The 23,263-nt window shown below is 40.1% G+C and overlaps 2 protein-coding genes across 13 annotated transcripts in view; one reads left to right on the top strand and one right to left on the bottom strand.

Moving 5' to 3' along the window:
• SLC17A1 (solute carrier family 17 member 1) overlaps window positions 1-23,263 on the bottom strand; it is a 240,792-nt gene that overhangs the window by 148,696 nt on the left and 68,833 nt on the right. The window lies entirely within an intron of this gene.
• The window catches only part of SLC17A4 (solute carrier family 17 member 4), a 36,369-nt gene continuing 16,981 nt past the window's right edge, over window positions 3,876-23,263 (top strand). Inside the window, exons 1-6 of one of the 3 annotated variants that reach the window (XM_005223810.5) lie at window positions 3,876-3,916; window positions 11,808-11,931; window positions 19,806-20,011; window positions 20,553-20,786; window positions 20,868-20,955; window positions 21,638-21,724. In XM_005223810.5, coding sequence (XP_005223867.1) covers window positions 11,841-11,931; window positions 19,806-20,011; window positions 20,553-20,786; window positions 20,868-20,955; window positions 21,638-21,724 — 706 coding nt within the window. In that variant the 5' untranslated portion in view covers window positions 3,876-3,916; window positions 11,808-11,840. Of the gene's footprint in view, window positions 3,917-11,804; window positions 11,932-19,805; window positions 20,012-20,552; window positions 20,787-20,867; window positions 20,956-21,637; window positions 21,725-23,263 lie in introns of all 3 variants that reach the window. The other 2 variants (XM_015459989.3, XM_002697561.6) reach the window with 2 other exon arrangements.

Here is a 23,263-nt window from a genome sequence, read left to right as displayed (position 1 = left end):
CTAAGATGGCACTCCATCACCTCTGCCTCCTAGTACTGGCACCCTTGTGCAGCCCTGCCCCCACATTATACAAGGGTTAGTCTATGGGATGCAGAAAACACAAAACAGCAGAAGTTAGAGTGTGTCACTTTGGAGATTAGGTTGTAATAGATAAAGGAGTTTCTTTTAGTCACAAAGTAGAAAAAAGAGAATCAATGGAGCTACTTATTGATTCCTAGCAATAGATTGCCAGTAAAAAGATACACTTTCTTTTACAAATTCACAGTACCCTAAAAAGAATCTTTGATTTGAATGGGGCCTCCCAAAGCTATTCACCAAAAATATCACCAATGGAGAAACACCTCTATGCCTCTTAACCCCTTGAAGCACTTCCCCACCTCCCCTCCTCCGCTGGTAACCACTAGTTTGTTCTCTGCCTCATCTGTGAGTCTGTTTCTTTTTTGCATGAAAAGACATTGCTAAGCATTAGGGAAACACAAATCAAAACGACAATGAGATATCACCTCATACCTGTCAGAAGGGCTGTCATCAAAAAGACCACACAAATATCAAGTGTTGGCAAGAATGAGGAGAAAAGGGAACCTTAGTACATGGTTGGAAGGAAGGTAAACTTGTACAACCACAATGGAAAACTGCATGTGGATTATTTTGAATTAAAGTGACCTGAGAAATCACCAGTGGAAAAAAATAATTTAAAAACCTACTCTCATCTCCTGCTTTTCCCCTAAAAGTGGAAAATAAATCTTCCATGTGAAGTCACCCTGTACCAGGAGGGTAGAATATATCACCAGACTTAGAGAATTCAAGACTAAGAAAGCTATATAAACAAATTTTGTTACTTCTTCATTAGTCAGCTGCCCCAAGTACAAGCCTCTCTGTTTTGTTACATCTTCACAAATAATTGTTTCTCTGTTTAAAAATTATATACTATAAACAACCTGTTCTGATCACTTTGGGGTCCCATTGCTATGAGAATCCACTGAGAATTAGATTTTTTTTTCCTCCTGTTAATCTTGTGTCAATTTAATCATTAGATGAGTTGAAAGAACTCAAGAGGGATAGAGGGAAATTTCCTCCTACCTGACAGAGCTAACAACAAATCCCCCATCCCAAAAAAGTATTTTAAATTCAAAATTTGCTAAAAAGGCATAATTAACACTTATTTTACATTTAAAAATTGCTTACTAAAATAAGACAAATAGGATTCCTAACATATGTGCCTAGTATATCTCAACCTAAAGCCCAATATCATGTTTGATGGTGAAATATCAGTACCATTCCCCAGAGAGTCAGGAACGTGACAAAGAATCTTTGTATCACCATCATTATTATTGATGACATTTGTGACATATTTAGGAATATTCGTCAAGGAATTTTCCAAAGAGTTGATTTATTGCATTGTGTTTAGAGGAACATCTAAAGAGAGAAATGAAAACAGATACATTACTGTACTGTGTATTACTGTGAAAAAAAAAAAAAAGCTCCTTTTTAACTACGAGGCTATAAAGTAAAACAATGTAATCCATACATCTACACCATCAAAAGCTACAGAGATTTGGGACAAACAACAAAAATACACAGTGATATTGTGAAGAAAAGTCTAAAGCTTTCTAAGAGGATTAACATGTGATTAGAAATAGCTAAGAATATAATAGCTAAGAGTAAACTTAGGCGAATCAATTGTTCCTTGAATTAAGCACATGTGCCTTCCATCTGTGTGTGCGTGTATGTGTGTGTGTGTGTGTGTGTGTGTCTGTCTGTCTGTCTATCTGTCTGTCTGTCTGTCTCTGTGTATGGTAGCTGCAGACTTCTTTTTCCCAAAAAGAGGCAAAGAGATTCTAGGAAATGTAGACAGAAAACTGAACCTCAAATTACCCCAAAATACATTTCATTTCTATATATGTAAAAAAATATAACAATATGATGAAACCAATGAAAACAACATGCTCAAAATTGTTTAGATTTGACCTGTTTCATATATTATTAATAAATATTAGAAAGCAACTCTGGGAGAACACTAATCATTAGCACACAAGGATAATCTATGATCCCAATGATTCAATATTTAGTAAATATATTAATATAAAAAGATAAATCTATGGTTGTACCACTAGATCTAATTAGGAGAGAAAAACCACACAGTTACCTGAAATAGGAAACTTTAGTATAAAGAATGAATTCAGGGAACTGGAGTAAGGACTCAGGGACTGGCTAATAGGAAGCAAAAATAACCAAAGAGTGGAGGACCAGCAGAGATAAGGCTTCCCTGGTGGCTCAGTGGTAAGGAATCCGCCTGCTAATACAGGAGACGTGGGTTTGATCCCTGGGTTGGAAAGATCCCCTCGAGAAGGAAATGCCAACCCATTCCAGTATTCTTGCCTGGGAAATTCCATGGACAGAGGAGTCTTGTGGGCTAATGTTCAAGAGGTCGCAAAAGAGTTGGACATGACTTAGCAACTAAACAACTAAGATCATGGCATCTGGTCCCATCATTTCATGGCAAACAGAATGGGAAACAATGGAAACAGTGACAGACTTTATTTTTGGGGGCTCCCAAATCACTGCAGATGGTGACTGTAGCCATGAAATTAAAAGATGCTTGCTCCTTGGAAAAAAAGCTATGAACAACCTAGACAGCTTATTAAAAAGCAGAGACATTACTTTGCAACAAAGGTCCGTCTAGTCAAGGCTATGGTTTTTCCAGTAGTCATGTATGGATGTGAGAGTTGGAGTGTGAAGAAAGCTGAGCACCGAAGAATTGATGCTTTTGAACTATGGTGTTGGAGAAGACTCTTGAGAGTCCCTTGGACTGCAAGGAGATCCAACCAGTCCATCCTGAAGGAGATCAGTCCTGGGTGTTCATTGGAAGGACTGATGCTGAAGCTGAAACTCCAATACTTTGGCCACCTGATGCAAAGAACTGACTCATGAAAAGACCCTGATGCTGGGAAAGATTGAAGGCAGGAGGAGAATGGGACAACAGAGGATGAGATGGTTGGATGGCATCACTGACTTGATGGACATGAATCTGAGTAAGCTCTGGGAGTTGATGATGGACAGGGAAGCCTGGCATGCTGCAGTCCATGAGGTCGCAAAGAGTTGGACATGACTGAGCGACTGAACTGAACTGATGGAGTATAATCTATAAAATATTGAATTACTATGTTGTACATTTGAAACTAATATAGTATTGTAAATCAAATATAGTTCAGTTTAAAGAGAGAGAGAGAATCAGAGATGAGCAGACGGACAAGCATGCCTGAGTCTTATGAAATGTTTTGTTACAAAAGGGAGCAGATTCTTGATGCATGACAGAAAACCAGGAAATTCTGTAAAACAATTATTCTTCAATTGAAAAATTAAATTTAAAAAAAGGGAGAAGAATCACATGGTGTCTATTTTCACAGAAAACTCAGTGGCTTTGTGCAAATAGATATAATCAGAAAACCACAAAAATCATTAAAGTTAACCAAAATATATTAAGTTTCCACTCTGGAGAGCCTAGTTGTATTAAACAAGAGGGTGACAGAGGGAGGGCTTAAAAGACATAGCACTTCTCATGAAGAATATAATAACCCTGAGCCACCCCATAAGGCACCAGTGCTTAAACAAGGAGCATGGGCTGTCAGGCTCCTATATAAGGAGGAGCATCCATTCCAAATGGAAGATCAGGGATGATGGTGGTGGCCTCTTCTGGGCCTGAAGCATGAGCAGGATTTAATGAGCTCGATCTACTTGTCAGTGAGACAATGAAAGTAAAGTTAAAATTAAACCTTTATGCCAATAAACTCCCCTGTGGTAACACAGGGGCTAAAGGTTTAGGGTAATCATTTATCTCCTAGAGACTAGGAAATTTGGGAATGTTTAGAGAAATCGATTTGAATGGAATGAGGATCCTGTAGTCCACCTCCCTCCGGTGAGCCTTCCATCTTTTGTTCTTTAATATTCTGCTTTTGAGATGATGAGAATGGGTTTTCCCATAGAGAGCTGCTTGGTTTGCTGTTTTGCGGGTGGGGAAGAGACTTTTCCTGAGATAATTCTGAAAAGTGAGAAAGAAACCAGGGTCCCAGAACTCTAGGGAGTAAAACTCTGGGAATAAAATTATCCAAAAGGATGGCTACAGAGACCTGGAGGCAAATCAATAATTTAAAATTATACTTTTTAGAGTTAATATCACCCATTTATTGGAATTAGACTAGATAGCCTGTAGTTTAAGATTCCTAAACTGGGCTTGTTTTTATGGGATGCATTAATTAAAAAAAAATCAGTCATATCTATAGTGAGACAATAAATGTAAATTCTGGCAGAGGGAGATTTTCATAGGGGCTAACAGATCAAATAACCAAAACAGATTTGACCTTTCTAATTAATTTATGCATGGGGGAAAAGTAAAACAAAATGAAATCCCACAATGCTTTGGGAAGTAGGTAATGAGTGAAGAGTTTGGGGCAGAGAACTTTAATTTGGGGCCTATGAATAAGAGCCATGAACTGTTCTTATATATAGGAAATGCTCAGTGCGGAGACCAGACAAAGATAACATTTGTGCTATTAATAGCTCTGCCTGGTACCTTAAGGAAAAGTCTCATTCTACAGTGAACTAATCAATGGCAGATGACCAGGATATATTTAATGCAAAGGTAATAGACACAGAAACAGTCTTGGCCAGAGAAAGTGATAGGAAATTGATACAGGAATGAATGGCCCAATTTTTTTGCTGGTTCTTCCTCATTTCCTGGTCTCCAAGTAAATAGATAAGGCAAATTTATATATCTACTTGAGCCCTCTGTCCTGAACTACCGACTCATAGACACAATGCCTATTTGGCAGTCTTCCCTTCTGGATCAAACAGTCAACTCAAACCCAACATGTCCAAAATGAAACTCCTGTTTTTCTTCTGGAAACTTGCTCTCCTCTTGCTTATCTCCCCACTGCCACTGAGTGCACAGCACCATTCACTCACTCAAGCCATAATTCTAGAAGTCTCCAAAAAAATCTCCCCTTTTCCTGATCCCCCTATCCACCTCATGAGCAGTTCTTCTTGACTCTAGCTACAAAACAGATCCCCACGACAGCCCAGCCCGGATACCATTAACTCTTGAATAGGTAGCTATGACAGCCTCTTCTCAAGTCTCTTGGTTCCCAGTCTTGACCCTTGTAGACCATGCCCCCCTACAGCAGCCAAGGCAAATCCAGTCCCCTTACCTATTCACAGGACCCCACATGGTGTGTCCTCGACCACCACTTTGATCTCATCTCCCACCGTTGACCTTCTCACTCACTCTGCCCTGGTCATGTTGGACAAACTTGCTTTGTTTCTTTGCCTGGCATGCCCTTGCTCAGAGCTGCCTCTTTCTCACCATTCCCATTTCAGCTTGGATATAACTTCCTCACACAACCAGGTAAAGTAGTTAGATTTGGCCAAGTGACGCTGGTTACTAAGTTGTTGTCAGTGCTACTGTCATTATCTTCATAGCAAATGTCATTCTTACTTCTTTCATTTTGTGCCTCTCCTGGAGACTTTGCTGGAGTTAACAAGGCAGTGGAAATTGGGACAAAGCAGATACAGGGTAAGGGATGCAGGTGTGGACAATATGCTGACATCATTGCTGGTTACCAGAAAAACTAGTAAGCACTTCTGTAACAATAAGTATGGAGAGGGGAAGTTTAATGCAAACTAAGTCCTTCAGTCATAAATGCAAGAGAAAGAGCTAAGGTAGCAAAATATTCGATTTATTGGTTCAACAAATATTTACGGGATCAATGAACTAGTGGTCAGTGAACTTTCAGGTGCTGGTACACTAGAAGAGTCCTGCGAGGTATTATCATTATTTAATCACTAAGCCATGTCTGATTCTTCTGTGACCCCATGGGCTGTAGCCAGCCAGGCTCCTCTGTCCATGGGATCTCCCAGGCAGGAGTACTGGAGTGGGTTACCATTTCTTCCTCCAGAGGATCTTCCTGACCCAGGGGTCAAACCTGAGTCTTCTGCATTGGCAGGCGGATTCTTTACCACTGAGCCACCTGAGAAGCTCCCTGATAGGTATAACCTTTAGGAAAAAACGTTACTCTGAATGCTATGTCTTCGAACTAATTGCCCTAAGGGGTAGACAGGCATGATAAATTACTGTTATATCGGGATATTCAGTCCCTTCTTGTGACAGGTTTCTTGTCAGTTATAAGGCCCACTCTATTTTGCCAATGAGCAATGATTTGAATTCCAATTCAACTTTCAGTTTGTTTCTGATTTCAATATGGACTGGAGGGCTCCTTGGTCTATAATCTCTGTGTTTTAAAATGATGTAATGAGTTGCCAGTCCAGGTTCGATGCACGATACTGGATGCTTGGGGCTGGTGCACTGGGACGACCCAGAGAGAGGGTATGGGGAGGGAGAAGGGAGGAGGGTTCAGGATGGGGAACACAGGTATACCTGTGGCAGATTCATTTCGATATTTGGCAAAACTAATACAATATTGTAAAGTTTAAAAATAAAATAAAATTTAAAAAAAAGAAAAAAATGATGTAATGAGGCAACTGTTGTATTAATTAATCGCTACCCACTATAGTTGTGATGTGCACAACACAGACATTATGCAATGTTTCTATTTACACTTAAAAACAATATCATCAAAGAATCAGATATATCCATGCTCTTATGTTAATTAAAGTAGTACTCCATAGAGAGAAATTAGAAATTTTATTTTACAAGCAACTCCTGCCCTGCCCTCACTTCCCTTTACCTCTGCTCAACTCCATAACTTTTCTGATCATTTTCAGAGAGTGAAAAAGCCATTGGTTATTTTCAGCCTCCAAATAATCTCATGTGATAATTCATGGCTCCAGTCTGATGAAAAGCATACAACTCCCAAATTTTATCTAGAAGCAGAACTTCTCCTCATCTCCAGCTTGGGTCTGGTTGGGGAGGGTGGTGGTGGAAGATTTGGTTTAGCTTCTCATTCCCTTTCTCTGTCAACTCCTCTTGCCCCTCCTGGTAACTGAGGCTGCTGATCCATTTCAGGCTGGTAGTTAGGGTGGTCAGTAAAAGGCAGGAAGTATGGTTGTTCCCTGGACTCTTAAGATCTGGCACTGTGGCTCTCTAGGCTTGGGTGGATGTTCAGCATTACTCTTCTGGAGAGTTCCCTGCTGGGGACACCCATCAGTCTCTCCTTTGCCCTCTGCTCAGCCCTTACTGTTCCTCCCTCAGCCGTTGGGCATCCGGCACTCCACCTCACCTTTTGGGGAGTCATGTGGTCCCTCAAGACAGTTCTCTTGGCAGGATTTTAAAAGGCTATAACCTGGACCTCTCTAGTCATTCATATCTGGCTCAGAAGGAACCTGCATGTGTCTGTCCAGGCATCCTTGCACCTGCTGCTGTGGGAAGTCTTACAACCCTCCGATGTGCTGTGGGCCCTTCCTCTGCCCTACAGCCTCAGGCCATGAGTTGGCGCCCCATGGCCTTAGAGTCTGAGGTCTGTGTTACTCATCAGTTTCCTCCTCTCTCTCAGGCACACATAGTGGGGCACACACACACAACTTCCAGGGGACAGAAGTCAAGCTCTGGACGACCCCGTTGCAGGCAGCCAATATTGTTTGCCTTGGAGTAAGGGGCGGCATCCACCTGCTCTCTTTCATGAAGTCAGGGTGAATAAGTGACGCGCATACCAGCAACTTCCTCTAAAGAAGCTTTCTCAGGTTTGTCTCAGTTTGTGCCCTTGAAGTGAGTGCAGCAGCCTCCTCCTTCTCAAGTCTCTCCCATCACTTTAGAATAAAGGCAACACTTATTGTTTTCCTCTCAGAATAGGATATGTTCAGTCAAATTGGAATCAGGACTATGTGAATAGCCATTGACATACATTATCATGCACGAACATGGGTGCACATGGTTTTTGAAGGTGTCAGAATGAAAGATTCTGACACTTCAAACACTGCGACCTCAGTTTTTGTGAGAGTTTTTTGTTATTGCGGTTTTAAATGTATTTTTAACCATAGTAATAACTCACAAATACATTACTGTTGTAATACATTTAAACACCATGCTGTGTGCTAAGACGCTTCAGTCGTGTCCAACTCTTTGCCATGGACTGTAGCCCACCAGGCTCCTCTGTCCATGGGATTCTCCAGGAAGAATACTGGAGTGGGTTGCCATTATAGATAGATTTAAATTTCCATGTGGCCATTCCTCCCAAGGCAATGGTCCTTTTCATTCCCTTATATATATTCATAGATGACCCATGTTACCAGGTTCATGCATCTTAACTTTAAAACCAGGGCTCAGGACAATGTAGATGAGAGCTGTCACTGTCTCAGTGTTGTAAGTTTCTTTTCATCATTTTCTATTCACTTGCAAATACATAAGTTACATAATGGGATATTATGTATACATATGTTATACTTATGTAAATTTTACTATACTATACAGCAATCAAAAGGAATCCATTGAATCTACATTAAAAAGCATATAAAAAATTAAAAGATGGAAAAGTTGTAGAATCTTATACTTAATATTTTACAAACATACTTTTTTTTTTTACCTAATACGTCTTTTAAATTTTTATATGCTTTTAAAGGGCTTCCCTGGTGGCTCAGACAGTAAAGAATCTGCCTGCAATGCAGGAGACCTGGGTTCAATCTTTGGGTTGGGAAGATCCACTGCAGAAGGGAATGATAACCCACTCCAGTATTCTTGCCTGGGGAATTCCATGGACAGAGGAGGCTGATGGGCCACAGTCCATGGGGTCACAAAGACAGATCTAGTGAATTCCTTTGACTGCTATATAGTATTCTAAAGTTTACATATACTTCACTTAATTTAACTATTAATGATTATTGATTATTGTCTCTGATTTTTTACTTTTACAAATATTGCTACAAGGGGTGTCTTGGGACATACTCTGTGTGGCTGTGCAGACACCATGAAGCAGCGGTATCAGATGGAAGTGATGAAATTTGACCACGATAAACAATAGCTTATTTATTCACACTTTTGCCTAAACTTGGTGATAAAAGTCTTCTAAATATTTATGAAAGTTGATGGGTAATAAATAGAATGATATTGTTCTTTGACATCCATGTCCTTCCTTTATAATAAGGCAGAGTGCATTTACCCCATTTGTTGTTCATCTGTATTTGTCTACTGTTCTGATAGTTACCTGTTCTTCACCTATTTTCCTGTATTTTGTCTTTTTTATATTATCTTGAAAATGTTTAAAAAAAAAAACCACCACTCCTCTATCTGATATCATACTGAAATGGATTTCTTCCCTTTTGTCAATGACCTTTAATGGCAGCTATTATTATAAATAAAGCTTGTGTTTTGTATCTGACAGTGTCCTTCTGATATGTCCAGGTATAAATTTCATTTCATTGGCTTGAGACTCATTGTGATTCTTGAATCTGAGAAATATCATGTTTCATCTGTTCTGAATGAGTCTGATTCATTATTTCTTAAAGTATTGCCTCTCTCCAATTCTCTTTTTCTCCTCTTAGAATTCTTATTCAATGTATACTGGACCTTTTCACTCCATTTTCCAGGTCTGTTAACTTTGCTATCATACCTCATCATCTTACTCAGCCTTATTTGATATAATTTACTTAGCTCTACCTTCTATTTCTCTAATTCTTTCATTAGCTATGTCTAGTCAGCTAGTTTCCAATCACAGTGTCTAAATTTGTCTTTTGTATTTCAAGCAGTATCCTTCTTAAATCTGCCTATTCTTTTGTTATCTTCTTATATTTTATTTCTTCAGTTATTTTCAGTTCAGTTCAGTTGCTCAGTCATGTCTGACTCTTTGTGACCCATGGACTGCAGCACACTAAGTTTCCCTGTCCATCACCAACTACTGGAGCTTGCTCAAACTCATGTCCATCGAGTTGGTGATGCCATCCAACCATCTCATCCTCTGTCATCCCTGTCTCCTCCTGCTTTCAATCTTTCCCAGCATCAGGGTCTTTTTCAATGAGTCAGTTCTTTGCATCAGGTGGCCAAAGTACTGTAGTTATTTAAAGGATGCTTATAGAATGTGTTTATCAGTGCAGGCTATTTTTTTGGAAGTTCTCAGCAGTTTAATCATGCTATGTGCTGAGTCTGAGGATTTGCCTTGGATGATCACTTCTATGAGTGTTTATAATTTTGGATCTTGAATTCATATTAAGTAGAGCTTCATCTTCAGTAATTCTGTGTGATCTGTGTTGAGCAAATCAGCCTAGGCCCAATTCTTCTTACTTCAGTTTTTCAGCTGAGCAAGAGTTCTCAGTTAGGACAATGTGAATTCCAAACTCCAACTTCCCAAAACATAGTTATGAATTTTTGTAACTTTCAGGAGAGGCTCAGGACAATGCACATGAGAGCTGTCACTGTCTTACTTGCTGCAAAGGGCAGAGCCTCTAACTCAGTTTTGAATTCCCTTGAGGTTTCTGGCTCTATGTCAAGATCTCTATTAATGTTGCCTTCCTGGCATGAGTCTGAGGTTTCATCCTCCATTCCCTACAAGGACCTGACAAGCCCCTGACAAAAACTGATGCTTTGTCCCCAGGCCCAAGGTTTCTGAAGAGTAAGCTCATTCCTCTAATTTTTCATTACATCCATGGAGATACCTCAGACTATCTTTGAATATATGTATTTAAAAGATGCTTTCTCAGGACTTCCCTGTTGATCCAATGGTAAAGAATCTGCCAGCCAACACAGGGGACATGGGTTCGATCCCTGGCCTAGGAAGATCTCATGTGCCACAGGGCAACTAAGCCTGTACATCACCACTACTGAGACCATGTGCCCTAGAGCCCATGCTGTGCCACAAGAGAAGCCACTGCAATGAGAAGCCCGAGCACTGAGAAAGCCCATGCACAGCAGTGAAGACCCAGCACAGCCAAGAATCAATAAATAAATAGTAAAAAAGATGTTTGCCAGATTCTATCTTGTATCAGTTCAGTTCAGTTCCGTTGCTCAGTTGTGTCTGACTCTTTGCGACACTATGAATCGCAGCATGCCAGGCCTTCCTGTCCATCAACAACTCCCAGAGTCTACCCAAACTCATGTCCATAGAGTCGGTGATGCCATCCAGCCATCTCATCCTCTGTTGTCCCCTTCTCCTCCTGCCCCCAATCCCTCCCAGCATCAGGGTCTTTTCCAATGAGTCAACTCTTCGCATGAGGTAGCCAAAGTATTGGAGTTTCAGCTTTAGCATCAGTCCTTCCAATGAACACCCAGGACTAATCTCCTTTAGGATGGACTGGTTGGATCTCCTTGCAGTCCAAGGGACTCTCAAGAGTCTTCTCCAACACCACAGTTCAAAAGCATCAATTTTTCAGCGCTCAGCTTTCTTCACAGTCCAACTCTCACATCCAAACATGACCACTGGAAAAACCATAACCTTGACTAGATGGACCTTTGTTGGCAAAGTAATGTCTCTACTTTTTAATATGCTATCTTGTATATCTAGATCTTATTTAGTAGATCTAGTTTTCAGGTTATTTAATCTATTGGAATCTTCCAGGTGAAATTTCAAAGAAGATTGTCAGGTTTTAACATCAAGTTGCTACTGGTAGCAGCTGAAAGATATGGAAACATAGAACTGGAAAGAATATTATAATCCATTAAGGCAAGCCAGACCAGATCCCTCATTTGAGAAAAGCAGAGAAGTGCCATTCCCAAGACTACACATTTGGGTAGTGATAGAATCTGGACAACAAATCATGTCTCTTGAACACTAATTTAGCACTTTTTCCACTAAACATTTCCTCCTAATTCTTAAAAGAATTTGGGCCATGCTATAGGACACCTCTTTTTATATTTACTTTTATTTCAGTAGGTAAACACCAGTGTCTGGGAGAAGAGAATCAAAATGTTTAATACAGTAGAAGCCGGAACCATAGTGGGAGGTCCTGTCAATAATGATACTGTAAACATGGCTCAAGTACAAACCTCCAGGAAAGGTAAAATTGTGTACTGGGGTGTGGATAAAACTGGGATCTATGTCACTGTTTGATGATGTACAGCCTCTTCTTGAGCCTACACATTGCCAAGAATTCTATATAGCTGTAAAGCACTTTTACTGAGAATTACTTCATTTCTTGCAAGAAACCTTGAAGGTATATAGGACAGGTAGATATCAAGACACTAGATCATCAAGACATTAGGTAGAGATAAAGAAAAAAATTTAGAGCAGGTGTCAAATAGAAAATATGGAAACCAATCTAGGTTTTTCTGATACCAAGTCCAGAGGCCATCCCATTTGATCTTGCCACTCATACTAGATTTAGATCTACCTCAAAGAGAACAGGCTTTTTCTTTACACCATATCATAGAAGTCACACATCCTCCTCCCTCTCAGTTAAGTTACAACTTAGTGCTTTTCAAGAGTATATCAAATAATACATTGGTGCTTCCCTGGTGGCTCAGATGGTAAAGAGTCTGCCTGCAATGCGAGACCTGGGTTCAATCCCTGGGTTGGGAAGATTCCCTGGAGAAGGCAATGGCTACCCACTCCAGTATTCTTGCCTGGGAAATCCCACAAACAGAGAAGTCTGGTGGGCTACAGTCCATGGGGTCACAAAGGGTGAGATGACTGAGCAACTAATACTTTTTCAAGAATACATCATAAGGGAAACTGTTGAACACCTTATTTTACTCTAAACTCTAAATGACTTATAACTATTTTATTCACTAATTCTCTTAAGCATATAGGCTTTTCATAAGATAATGTTTTTTAAAAGTAAAACATTAACCAAGATGGAATGCTTTGTGAGACTCAACATTTTAGCCAGTATATCTGCTGGCAAGTCTACATGCCTTAAGGAAAAGGGGATTCGCCTAATCTTATCCATCAAAGAAGAAATCAGGAAACATGCATGCTATTTAATACTAGTCACTCTACAATTAACTACCATCTGACATTTAATGAATACTCTTTCATTGCCTCAGCTTCCTTATCTGTAAAGTGGAAGCATGTGTATCTCTAAGATCCCATCCATTTCTAAACAATAGGAGCCTATTGGATTCTATGCCATTGGCCAAATTTTCTTATCCCAACTCTCTCTCTCTAAAAATCAGTTAACTTACAAACAGAGAACTTATAAACAGTTTCCATGGCACAATATAGCATATTGGGTAAGAGTACAGATTAAGGTGCTAGACTGCCTATGTTTGCAATCCTGATTTTGCAATTTATGAGCCGTGTGACCTTAGGCAAGTTATTTAAATTTTCTGTGTCTCAGTTTCCTTATTTGTAAAAATGAGATGATAACAACAGTATTTATCTCATAGGATTTCCATGAGGATTAAATTAGTTATAATATGTGAACCATTTAGAACAATGCCTGGCCTGTAGTTAAGCACTGTATAAACTTCACTATCATAATCATCTCTCATACAGTTTTTCTTCCTCAGTCTACTTTTCAGCAGTCATTGGAACTCTGGGCTAATTTGTCTAAAAGTGGAACTTAATGTGATCTTTCTAGTTTCTTCCATAGTCTTTTAGGGCATCCACCCCACCATGCTGCTTTATCCCCTGCTGACCACTTCTTGGCCCCAGCCTGTTATCACATCTGACTTAGTTATTTTGTATTTCTCATAAATGCTTATGAATAAGCCTTGCTGGCTGCTTCTTCAGTTGGCGTCCAACATCAATTTTTCTCTCGACTCTCTCTCATCTAGCCCATTCTCACTGGGCACTGCTGGGTCCTCTGTATCTCACTCTCAGGACCCTGTTGGGGCTTTCACCCAGGGCCAGGACCCCCAGAGATTACTGACATCTTTACTGGGCATGATTGTGCTTCTAAGATACTCAGAGAATCAAATCCAGGCTTTCCATGGCATGTGGGGAAATGCCCTCTCCCCCATTCTATGTCATATCTGGTCACATGGCCACAGAAGAGACTTACTTATGCTCCTATATCTCTAGAGATACTAGGTGAAAAGAGATGGACCTTCGGGTTCTGCCAGAGGTCAGGCTCTATTAAGGGTTCATATGGCAGGGTAGGGACAGACATCACCTTGACCTTCCTATCCCTTCTCTACCAAAGGCCCATGAGCTTCTGCCTGGGTTCAGTTAGATAAATGGAAGCCACTTTAGGTAATTCAAGGAAAAAAAAGACGTTTAATATAGAAGATGGAAATAGTCCATAGACTTTGGGAGGCTGGGGAAGAAGAAGTCAAGTTAGCGACTTCCAGGAAATCCTGAAGTGTAGGATGGATGGGACACAGCTAGCGATCCTGTGCAGCACACAGTGGGTGGTGTTCAGGAGAGTACCACAGGCCCAGGCAAAAACCCCGTCTACCATCACTGATCCTCCTACTCCTCCCTGCAGTGGCCTCCTCAGCACATTGTTCAGTTCTCACTGTGTTCAGCCTTCCAAACTTTGTCCTAATGCTCTTGTAATTGGAACCCTGCTTGCATGTAGGTTGAGGATTATAGTTTCCAGGTATTTAACTATTACTGTGAAAAAGTTAGAAGGGCAGGCCTGGCAGTGATAATTAATAAACAACGCTGGACACTGCTTCCTTGCTCCCTATCAAAATCCAGCACGGAGTTAAATATACCCTGGCCTATGTTAGGAATGGCCCTGAAAGATGAGTCTGCAATAACGTTCCTTTCTGATAGTCACAGAAATCAATAAAATAAGCACAACACCTTGAGAAAATATTTTTACTTAGGTTAAAACTTGGGAATTATTCCTATCACACACTACAAATTCTAAGGCTCCTTGCTAGATTTAGTATAATTTGGATGAATTAAGGGGATGCCAAGAGGAGACAAAACTCTCATCCTTGGAGCATGGTCCCACGTTACAAGCAGAAAGGGGACGGCACTGTGAAGCCCCAGGTCAAGCTCTCCAGCTTAGATACTCTCCAGCATCTCAAGGCTGGTGGACCACAGGCCAGGTGAGGTCACCACAGACAAGGTGAGGTCTGCAGTACTGGGATATGGTGGGGAAGGCTGCTCTGTGCCCACATCTTGATGTCTCCCCCTCCACAGCTCACCAGTCTTTCTAAAGGTCTGTAGCTTAGGATCTTGGGCCAGTGCAACAGAGCAGGGGAAAACATACACAATTGCAGAAATTAACTTGGAAATTGGTGGTGGGGGGCGGGGGGGATTTTCCTCAAATTATGCAATGTCATTGTAGAATTAAAGTGCAAGAATAGCTAGTTTTCCCTGAATTGGTGAAAAAATGCCAAGGGGCCATCTTCCCACCACCTGCCTCTTGACCATATGCATACATAATACTATCAGCACATGGCAACAGGCCTCCAACCAGTCAAGGTGGCCCAGTGCAAGGGTTATATCACACAGGAGCAAAATCACACGATTGACTTTTATAGTCCGAGACTGGAGGTATGGGTGGGAACCACAAGGGACCTATATAAATACTGAGTTGGCCAAAAGGTTTGTTCATTTTTTCCAAAACATCTTTGGTCAACCTAGTACTTTAGCACACACACATAGAAAAGGAAACAAATACATAAAAGAGAGATCACTGCATAATGAAGGCATGTCTGTCAAGTACTGAGCACTTTATATGAATTAATTCACTGAAACCTCACAAGAATCCTTCAAGCTGCCAGCATCATCTCCATTTTTCAGGAGCAAGAACTCAAGTACAGAGGGATTAAATCCTCATTTAAGGACTCATTTAAATCATCCCGGCACAAACAGGTATTATCTGGATTTAAACTACAGTGGTCTGATTATTAACCGTTATATTACATTTGTGTGCTTACTTAGGGAAATTGAAGAGTATTTTCATTTCACATTTCTCCAAGTTCTCAAGAATACTTTAAAAAAAAAAGCTTAGCATGTATGAAGTAAATCAACAGGAAAATATGAAAGAAGATGAGAAAGGTAACTAAAGAGAAAAAAATGTCACTTCAGAACTAGAACAGAATTAGTAGTAGCAAGGAAAGAAATTATCACTGTAAAAACCAAATCAGCAATGTAGAACTGAGGCTTAGTCGCTCAGTTGAGTCTAACTCTTTGTGACCCCTTGGACTGCAGCCTGCCAGGCTCCTCTATCCATGGAATTCTCTAGTCAAGAATACTGGAGTGGGTAGCCATTCCCTTCTCCAGGGGGTCTTACTGACCCACGGATCGAACCCAAGTCTCCTGGATTGCAAGCAGGTTCTTTACCATCTGAGCTACCAGGGAAGCCCCAGTAAGGAAATGATTCAAAAGATAATAGATGTGGGGCTTCCCTGGTGGCTCAGTCGTAAAGAATCCTCTTGCCAGTGCAGGAGTCGTGGATTTGATCCCTGATCTGGGAGGATCCCACAAGCAGTGGAGCAACTAAGCCTGTACACCACAATTATTGAGCCTGTGCTCTAGAGCCTGGGGTGCGGCTCTAGAACAAGGGAAGCCACTGCAATGAGAAGCCCGCACACCACAACTACAGAGTAGCCCCCACTTGCTACAACTAGAGAAAAACCCTCAAAGACCCATCACAGCCAAAAATAAACAAATAATGATAAAAAAGATAATGGGTGTGAAGAAAGCAACAAAGATTCTTCAGAAGTAAACAAAAGTAAGTTAAACATCCAGTTTACTGAGTTTATAACTTCAAGGAAAGTATATAGAAAACCAAAGAAGACAACTTAAATGTATAAAAAATGTAAGCTCAAATTATGAAAGGAATTGAAATGGAAAATATATATAAGGACTGATTTCTTGATAAAGAAGATTCTATTCAACAGCAATAAGACAATTCACTACTCGGATTGATTAGAGAGATTAAATAAAGCAATCATGGGAGAAAGGGGGAGAGAAGCATTTAAAAGGTATAAGGTGCTAATTACGGGGGAATAAAGTACATGATCTTCCCTGAAAATATAATTTGTAAGTTTGAATTAAGAAATATTGTGCATCTCAAAAAAAACAAAAACAAAACTGTGTAATAAGGTGAGAAAGTTGTTCAGAAGTTATTCCTTTTAAACAAAACAAATTGTCCCCTAGTAGATTCACTAGAAAATTCTATGAGAATTTTAAGGAGCTGAAAATACTGATATTTTCCATGCAGAAGAAATGTAAATAATTTATGGAGATGAAGGTAAAATAAAGCTCTTCACTCCTTAAGTGTGGACTGTGCGTGTGACTTTTTCCAGAGCACAGCATGGAAAGGGATAAGAAAAAAAGAGTTAACTTCACGATTAAAAAACCTAGCAAACACTACCTCAAGCAGGTAATCAAGGTTAATATCATCAGTGAGAGATCACATAGATAGCATGTATTTTTGATATGATGTCATGAAAATAGCAGTCTACCTCTATGGTCATCCTTTCAAAAAGCACGTTACTTCAGTCTAATCATGAGAAAAGCATTCGACAAGTCCCAGTTGAAGGACAATCTACAAAATATCTGACTGATATTCTTCAAAATTGTCAAAATCATCAAAAATAAGGAAAGTCAGAGAAACTGTCACAGCCAAAAGGATCCCACATGTGGTGATTAATTGGATTATGGGACCCTGAATGGGATTCTGGGACAGAAAAAAAAATCTATTAGGTGAAAACTAAGAACTCTGAATGAAGAATAGGCTTTAGCTAATAATACTAATTAATGTAGGTTCATTAATTGTGACAACTGTGCCATACCAATTTAAGATGTTAATAATAGGGGAAATGGTGTGAGGTCTGCTGCTGTGCTGCTGCGTCACTTCAGTCGTGTCTGACTCTGTGTGACCCCAGAGATGGCAGCCCACTGGGCTCCCTTGTCCCTGGGATTCTCCAGGCAAGAACACTGGAGTGGGTTGCCATTTCCTTCTCCAATGAGGTCTACAGGAGCTCAATAACTCTGTCTGAAACTGTTCTGTAATAAAAAAAAATATTAAGAAAATAGAAAATGACTATGTATTTAAAATACTTCAGATCACAGATTGAGATGGAAAGCTTAAAACTTCCTTTCTTTACAAAGCTAGCATGGCAAAAAATCACATACACACGCATTCATAAACTACAAATTAAGCTCAGTTATATATGCTAATGTAAAACTCCAGCTAAAATAGTCACAAAATAAATCATGTGTTTTCATTAAAACAGCCTATTAAGAAGAGGTCATTCTAAGAATATATGGCCACTTGAATACTAATAGCTATAATGAATTTATATTGCTGTTGCTGTTTTTGTTTAGTAGCTAAGTCATGCCCGACTCTTGTGACCCCATGGATTGTAGCTCACCAGGCACTTCTATCCATGGAATTTCCCAGGCAAGAATACTGGAGTGGGTTGCCATTTTTTTCTTCAATAAGGAACTTATATAAACTTTAAAATCTCATCACAGCACCTTGAGTCTCTATTGTTAACCTTAATTTACAGGTGAAATAATTGAAGCCACAAGAGTTCAGAGACTTGCCCAAGAACACACAGCTGTAAAGAAAGCAGATCCAGGAGTCTGGCTCTATGATTAAAATACAGTTGATCAAACATTACATTCTCATAAAAATAAAAATAGGATAGCTTAATACAATAAAAGCATAATTCCCACCACCACCTAGCAACATACCTAATAAGTAAAGTAAGAAGTATTCCTAATAGTAGATTCAGGTACTGCATGACTGCCCATTTTCACCATTCCTATTTACCGGTGTTTAGAAACTGCCAGTGAATAAAATTATGCAAGAGAATAAAATGGCAAAAACAATCATCTATTTTTTCCCATTTTTTTGTACATAACCTCTGTATGTGTTTGATTTTCTTGTCTAAATCTAAGTGGGAAAGGGTGAAAATGACAGGGGAAAATGACTCAGTTAAGAAACTACAGAAAAGTATTTTAAAAAAGCTTGTGACTTAACTAAAGATTAATTATAAAATTCTACCTTAGCACAAAGAAAAGAGCTTGAATACATGGGGAGCCATCTCTGCTGTGGGCTAAGAGAAGGCAATACTATAAATACAGCAATCCCTCTTAATCTGCCATATCAATATGATATTGATCAAAATTCTAGTATAAATTTTGTGGATGGGGGAGGGGAGAGTTTCAACTAAATGCTGCCAGAGTTAAACCAAAGGTGGGGATCTGTCAATTCCTGGAACCTAACAAGAGTATTGCTACACAACTGGGGACAGTGCTGGCCACCCCAACTGTTTGCTCCCTTGCAGGAGCCAGGAAATGGGGCATCCACCTGCCCCAAGGACAGTGATCACACATCATGCCTCTGGGATTTCTCTCCAGGGATAGTGAATCAATTCTATCAGCTGTTGTCAAACTAATGTATCTGGACTCAACCCCAGGGATAACCTCAGAGTTCTCATGGATCACCGGCAAATTATGTGCAAGCCTGGATTATAGTACCAAGATAATGTTTAAATACATCTATGGTCTAACTAACCTTCCTTTCAAATCTCATTTCTTCTCAGCCCCCGGACATATTAATCTACCATGTTCCTGGTTACATTTGGTACTGAAAGCCATCACAGCTGTCCAAGTGGGGCACTTGGGAATCATTTCCAACAAATTCTCTCTTACTATCCATATCCAATCAATCACAACTTTCAGCTAATTCTTTCCCTAAGTCTACTTCTTTCTATTTCTGCTCTCATCAGCACATGCCAGGACACTGACTAGGAAACTCTTTCTTTTGTTTGCTCTGGCCAATTCCATATATTCTTCAAGTCTCTGCTTAAATAATGGTTCTGATGGAGTTATCCACTCCCCACCCCCGTACTCCAAGGGGTACAGGTGTTTGCTGAACACCGACAGAGTCACTTCTGCTCTCTCTGCATTTCTGCTTCACAGATGGACTGCAATCTTCTTCCACATCCAGACTTAGGAAGGGTGGGACAAAGCACCCTTTTGTAAGACTTTCTGTACCTCTTGTCTCAGGCTTTTGTTCAGTTCGACATGGGCTAGCCCTTATCCTGCATCTGTGTAATCTTTCGATTTCCACCCAACAAATGAACATGAGCATTGCCTTGCCAGTTATGGTGAACAACACAGCTCTGCCCAGTTCACCCAATGCCTCCACAGAGAGGCCACCCGTTGACTCCCAGGACAACTGGAATGAAACTCTGAACGAATCTAAGGCAGTGGTAAGTTTAATGAAACTATGGATCCTTTCTTTGACTCAAATGTTTTGACCTAAAGAGTTATGTGCTAAGATATACTATGTTCAAAGAACCGTATTATACAAAAGCATAATATGCATCTGAGATTTTATACTAGTGTCTATAAGTGTACCTAAGGATTATAGTTAGAATGAAAGGAACAGATCTTTAGCATTTAGTGGAAGTAAATTCTTCCCCTACAATGATGAAAATCACCAAAAAGTAAGTTCTACAGATTTATGTCTATTTTCTCTTTCTTCACATGTTTTTTTATTACCTTGCCTGTAATGCCTTCTTCTTTGTAAGTTTTCTTTCTTTACAGGTTCTCACTTAATTGTGTAGCTGGGGAAAGTGAGTAAGGGAAACAGTATATTGGGCATAGGTTTTACTGATAAAATTGGTAGATTGAGGAATTGGAGAGAGGTAAAAGGAAAGAGAACTGCCAATCATTTTCTTGTATCTTAAGTCCTCATGATAAAAACTGTTGAGTCTCCAGTCAAACAGTGAGTTTCTCTTTGTCATCTAGGCTGCTGTGTATGACTGGAGTCCTGAAATTCAGGGGGTCATCCTCAGCTCACTCAACTACGGCTCATTCTTGGCTCCAATTCCCAGTAGCTATATGGCTGAAGTATTTGGAACCAGGTATTTGTCTGGTACCTGCATGTTTATTACCTCAGTCCTGGCCCTCTTCACTCCACTAGCAGCTGATACTGGAGTGACTGTGCTCATTGTCCTACGGGTCATCCAAGGCATAGTTCAGGTACCAGGACCTTTTCTAAGTACACATAGAATTAGGTTCTAAAATGACCTCAGATAGCCAAGAATTAACTTTTTGTTTCAGGTTGTGTTATTAACAAGTCAGTATTCAATCTGGGCTAGATGGGCTCCACCACAAGAAAGGAGTCAACTCATCACCATTGCTGTAGCAGGTAATTGATACCGTAATTATCACCTTGTATACTCTGTCTCTTGTGGCTAAGCTGGTAAAGAATCTGCCTGCAATGTGGGAGACCTGGGTTCGATCCCTGGGTTGGGAAGATCCCCTGAAGAAGGGAAAGGCTACACACTCTGGTATTCTGGCCTAGAGAATTCCATGGACTGTATAGTCCATGGGGTTGCAAAGAGTCAGACACCTACACAGCATTGGGTGGACTGGACAGAGTTGGACATGACTTTTTAGCAACTTTCACTATGCTCTGTCCAAGTGTACTCTGCCACAGCCTATCAAAAGAAGCCAAACCTTACACCCTAAGTACTCTGTCTCCCTGCTTTACAGGAAGCTAACCTAAACTATCCTATCTTTCTTGATCATAACCAAATGCTTCCTGGGCACCAAACATTCTTGCAAGTGCTTTTAATTTCATTTTAGTCTCAAAGCAATTTTGCAACTCAGTAACATATAATTATTTTCCATTTCACACATAAGGGAATAAGAGACACAAACAGACTGATGACTTTTCCAGAATCACACAGCTACTGAGTGAAGGAGCAGAATCTAACTTAGGTAGCCTGGGTTATAGCTTAGCTTTGTATTGACATTGGTCTATAGGAAGCACATAGAGTCTCGAGTCTGACCTTCTCACCCAGAACATCCTCACATCTTCTATTTAGGGTCAGTGCTGGGCTGCTTCATCATCTTCCTTGTCGGCGGTTACCTCTGCCAGACTATAGGATGGCCTTGTGTCTTCTATATCTTTGGTGAGTTTGTGCTTTTCAAATCTCAGAATTTTGTTTTATGACTGAGACTGCTGGACATTTCTGTGATGTAGGTCATCTATGGTTAACCAAATCCTAGTAGATAATGTTCAGAGCTAATCATGTGGTGAATCTTGCAAGTGACATTTAAGTTTTAATATCCTGAGTGTAGAGCTAGAATAACCTGATGAGTTTAAAGGCATCATAATGTTCCTTCCTGCTTCTAAATTGAACCCACAAAGGACCTCAGAGGGATTTCTTTCATAAAATGCTGCATATGTAATCTTAGTGAGATTATATTTTTAGTTATGCTGTTTATTTAATGCTTCCTCAGTTGTTCAGTGGTAAAGAATCTGCCTGCCAATGCAGGAGACATGGGTTCAATCCTTGGATCAGGAAGATCCCCTGGAGAAGAAAATGGCAACCCATTCCAGTATTCCTGCTTGGGAAATTCCATGGACAGAGGAGCCCGGTGGGCTACAGTCCATGGAGTTGCAAAAGAGTCGAACACGACTTAGCAACTAAACAACAAAAATGTATTCAATACATTCTTTTAAATTTCTATTATTACAACCAGAAAATTATGGGAATTTGACCTTCGTGCATCCTCAGGTGTGTCAGACTCTTTATGACCCCATGGACTGTAGCCTGCCAGGCTCCTCTATCCATGGGATTTCCCAGGCAAGAATACAAGAGTGGGTTGTCATTTCCTTCTCTAGGGGATCTGCCCGACAGGGGTTAAACTCCGTGTCTCCTGCATTGGCAGGCAGATTCTTTATCTCTGCCACCTGGGAAACCCAATATGATGTCATCTTAGGTAAAATACTGATTGGAGTAGAGAGTCAATCAGTAGAGGCTGCAGGACAGAGCAGATCATGTGAGGCTCAGGAATGAACAATCATATAGAGATGTTGGGAAAGTTTCTGAAGATCACAGTGTTCCAGAGGTGACATTCTACCATACAAGTTTGCCTTTACCCAGCTCTGTGTGAAATCTTCCCAAAAGCTTTCAGCTAATCTTTGTGTTTGTTTGATTTTTGAAACATTCTCCGGAATCCCATCTGCAAACTGCCTGATTCCAGTGGAACTTACTGGTCTCATTGGTGTTTTCATTAGAGTATAATAGTCTTAGATCCAGGATTCTTATAACATCAGGTCAGTAATTCTGCTGAGAATAAAAGTGTATGAAGATTGTTTACTATACTATAGCATATCAGCCTTCAAAGACTCTGTCATGGAAACTTTCAGAAGGGCAGGTTACAAAATTTTCAGGGAATGAGAGAGGCTTACTGTGCTACTGGTTTTGGGAAAAGGTAAATAATATACACAAAATAAGAACTCACTAAATATTACTGAATCAATGTTAACATCCTCCATCCTCAACGTGCAACAGTGCTAATTTTCATCTCTCTCACTCCCCTCCCCTCTTGCTTTTAAGTTCCTTGATGACATGATCATGTCTTTATACTCATATTCTCAACATGTAGCAAAATGCCTGGTATATGGTGGCTGTTCTATATTTGGGAAGGACTGTATAAACAAC

The sequence above is a fragment of the Bos taurus genome, chromosome 23 (genome assembly GCF_002263795.3).
Source record: "Bos taurus isolate L1 Dominette 01449 registration number 42190680 breed Hereford chromosome 23, ARS-UCD2.0, whole genome shotgun sequence".
Classification (NCBI taxonomy): domain Eukaryota; kingdom Metazoa; phylum Chordata; class Mammalia; order Artiodactyla; family Bovidae; genus Bos; species Bos taurus.
The sequence above is the reverse complement of the archived record's forward strand: the minus strand, read 5'-3'. Positions and strand labels throughout refer to the sequence as shown.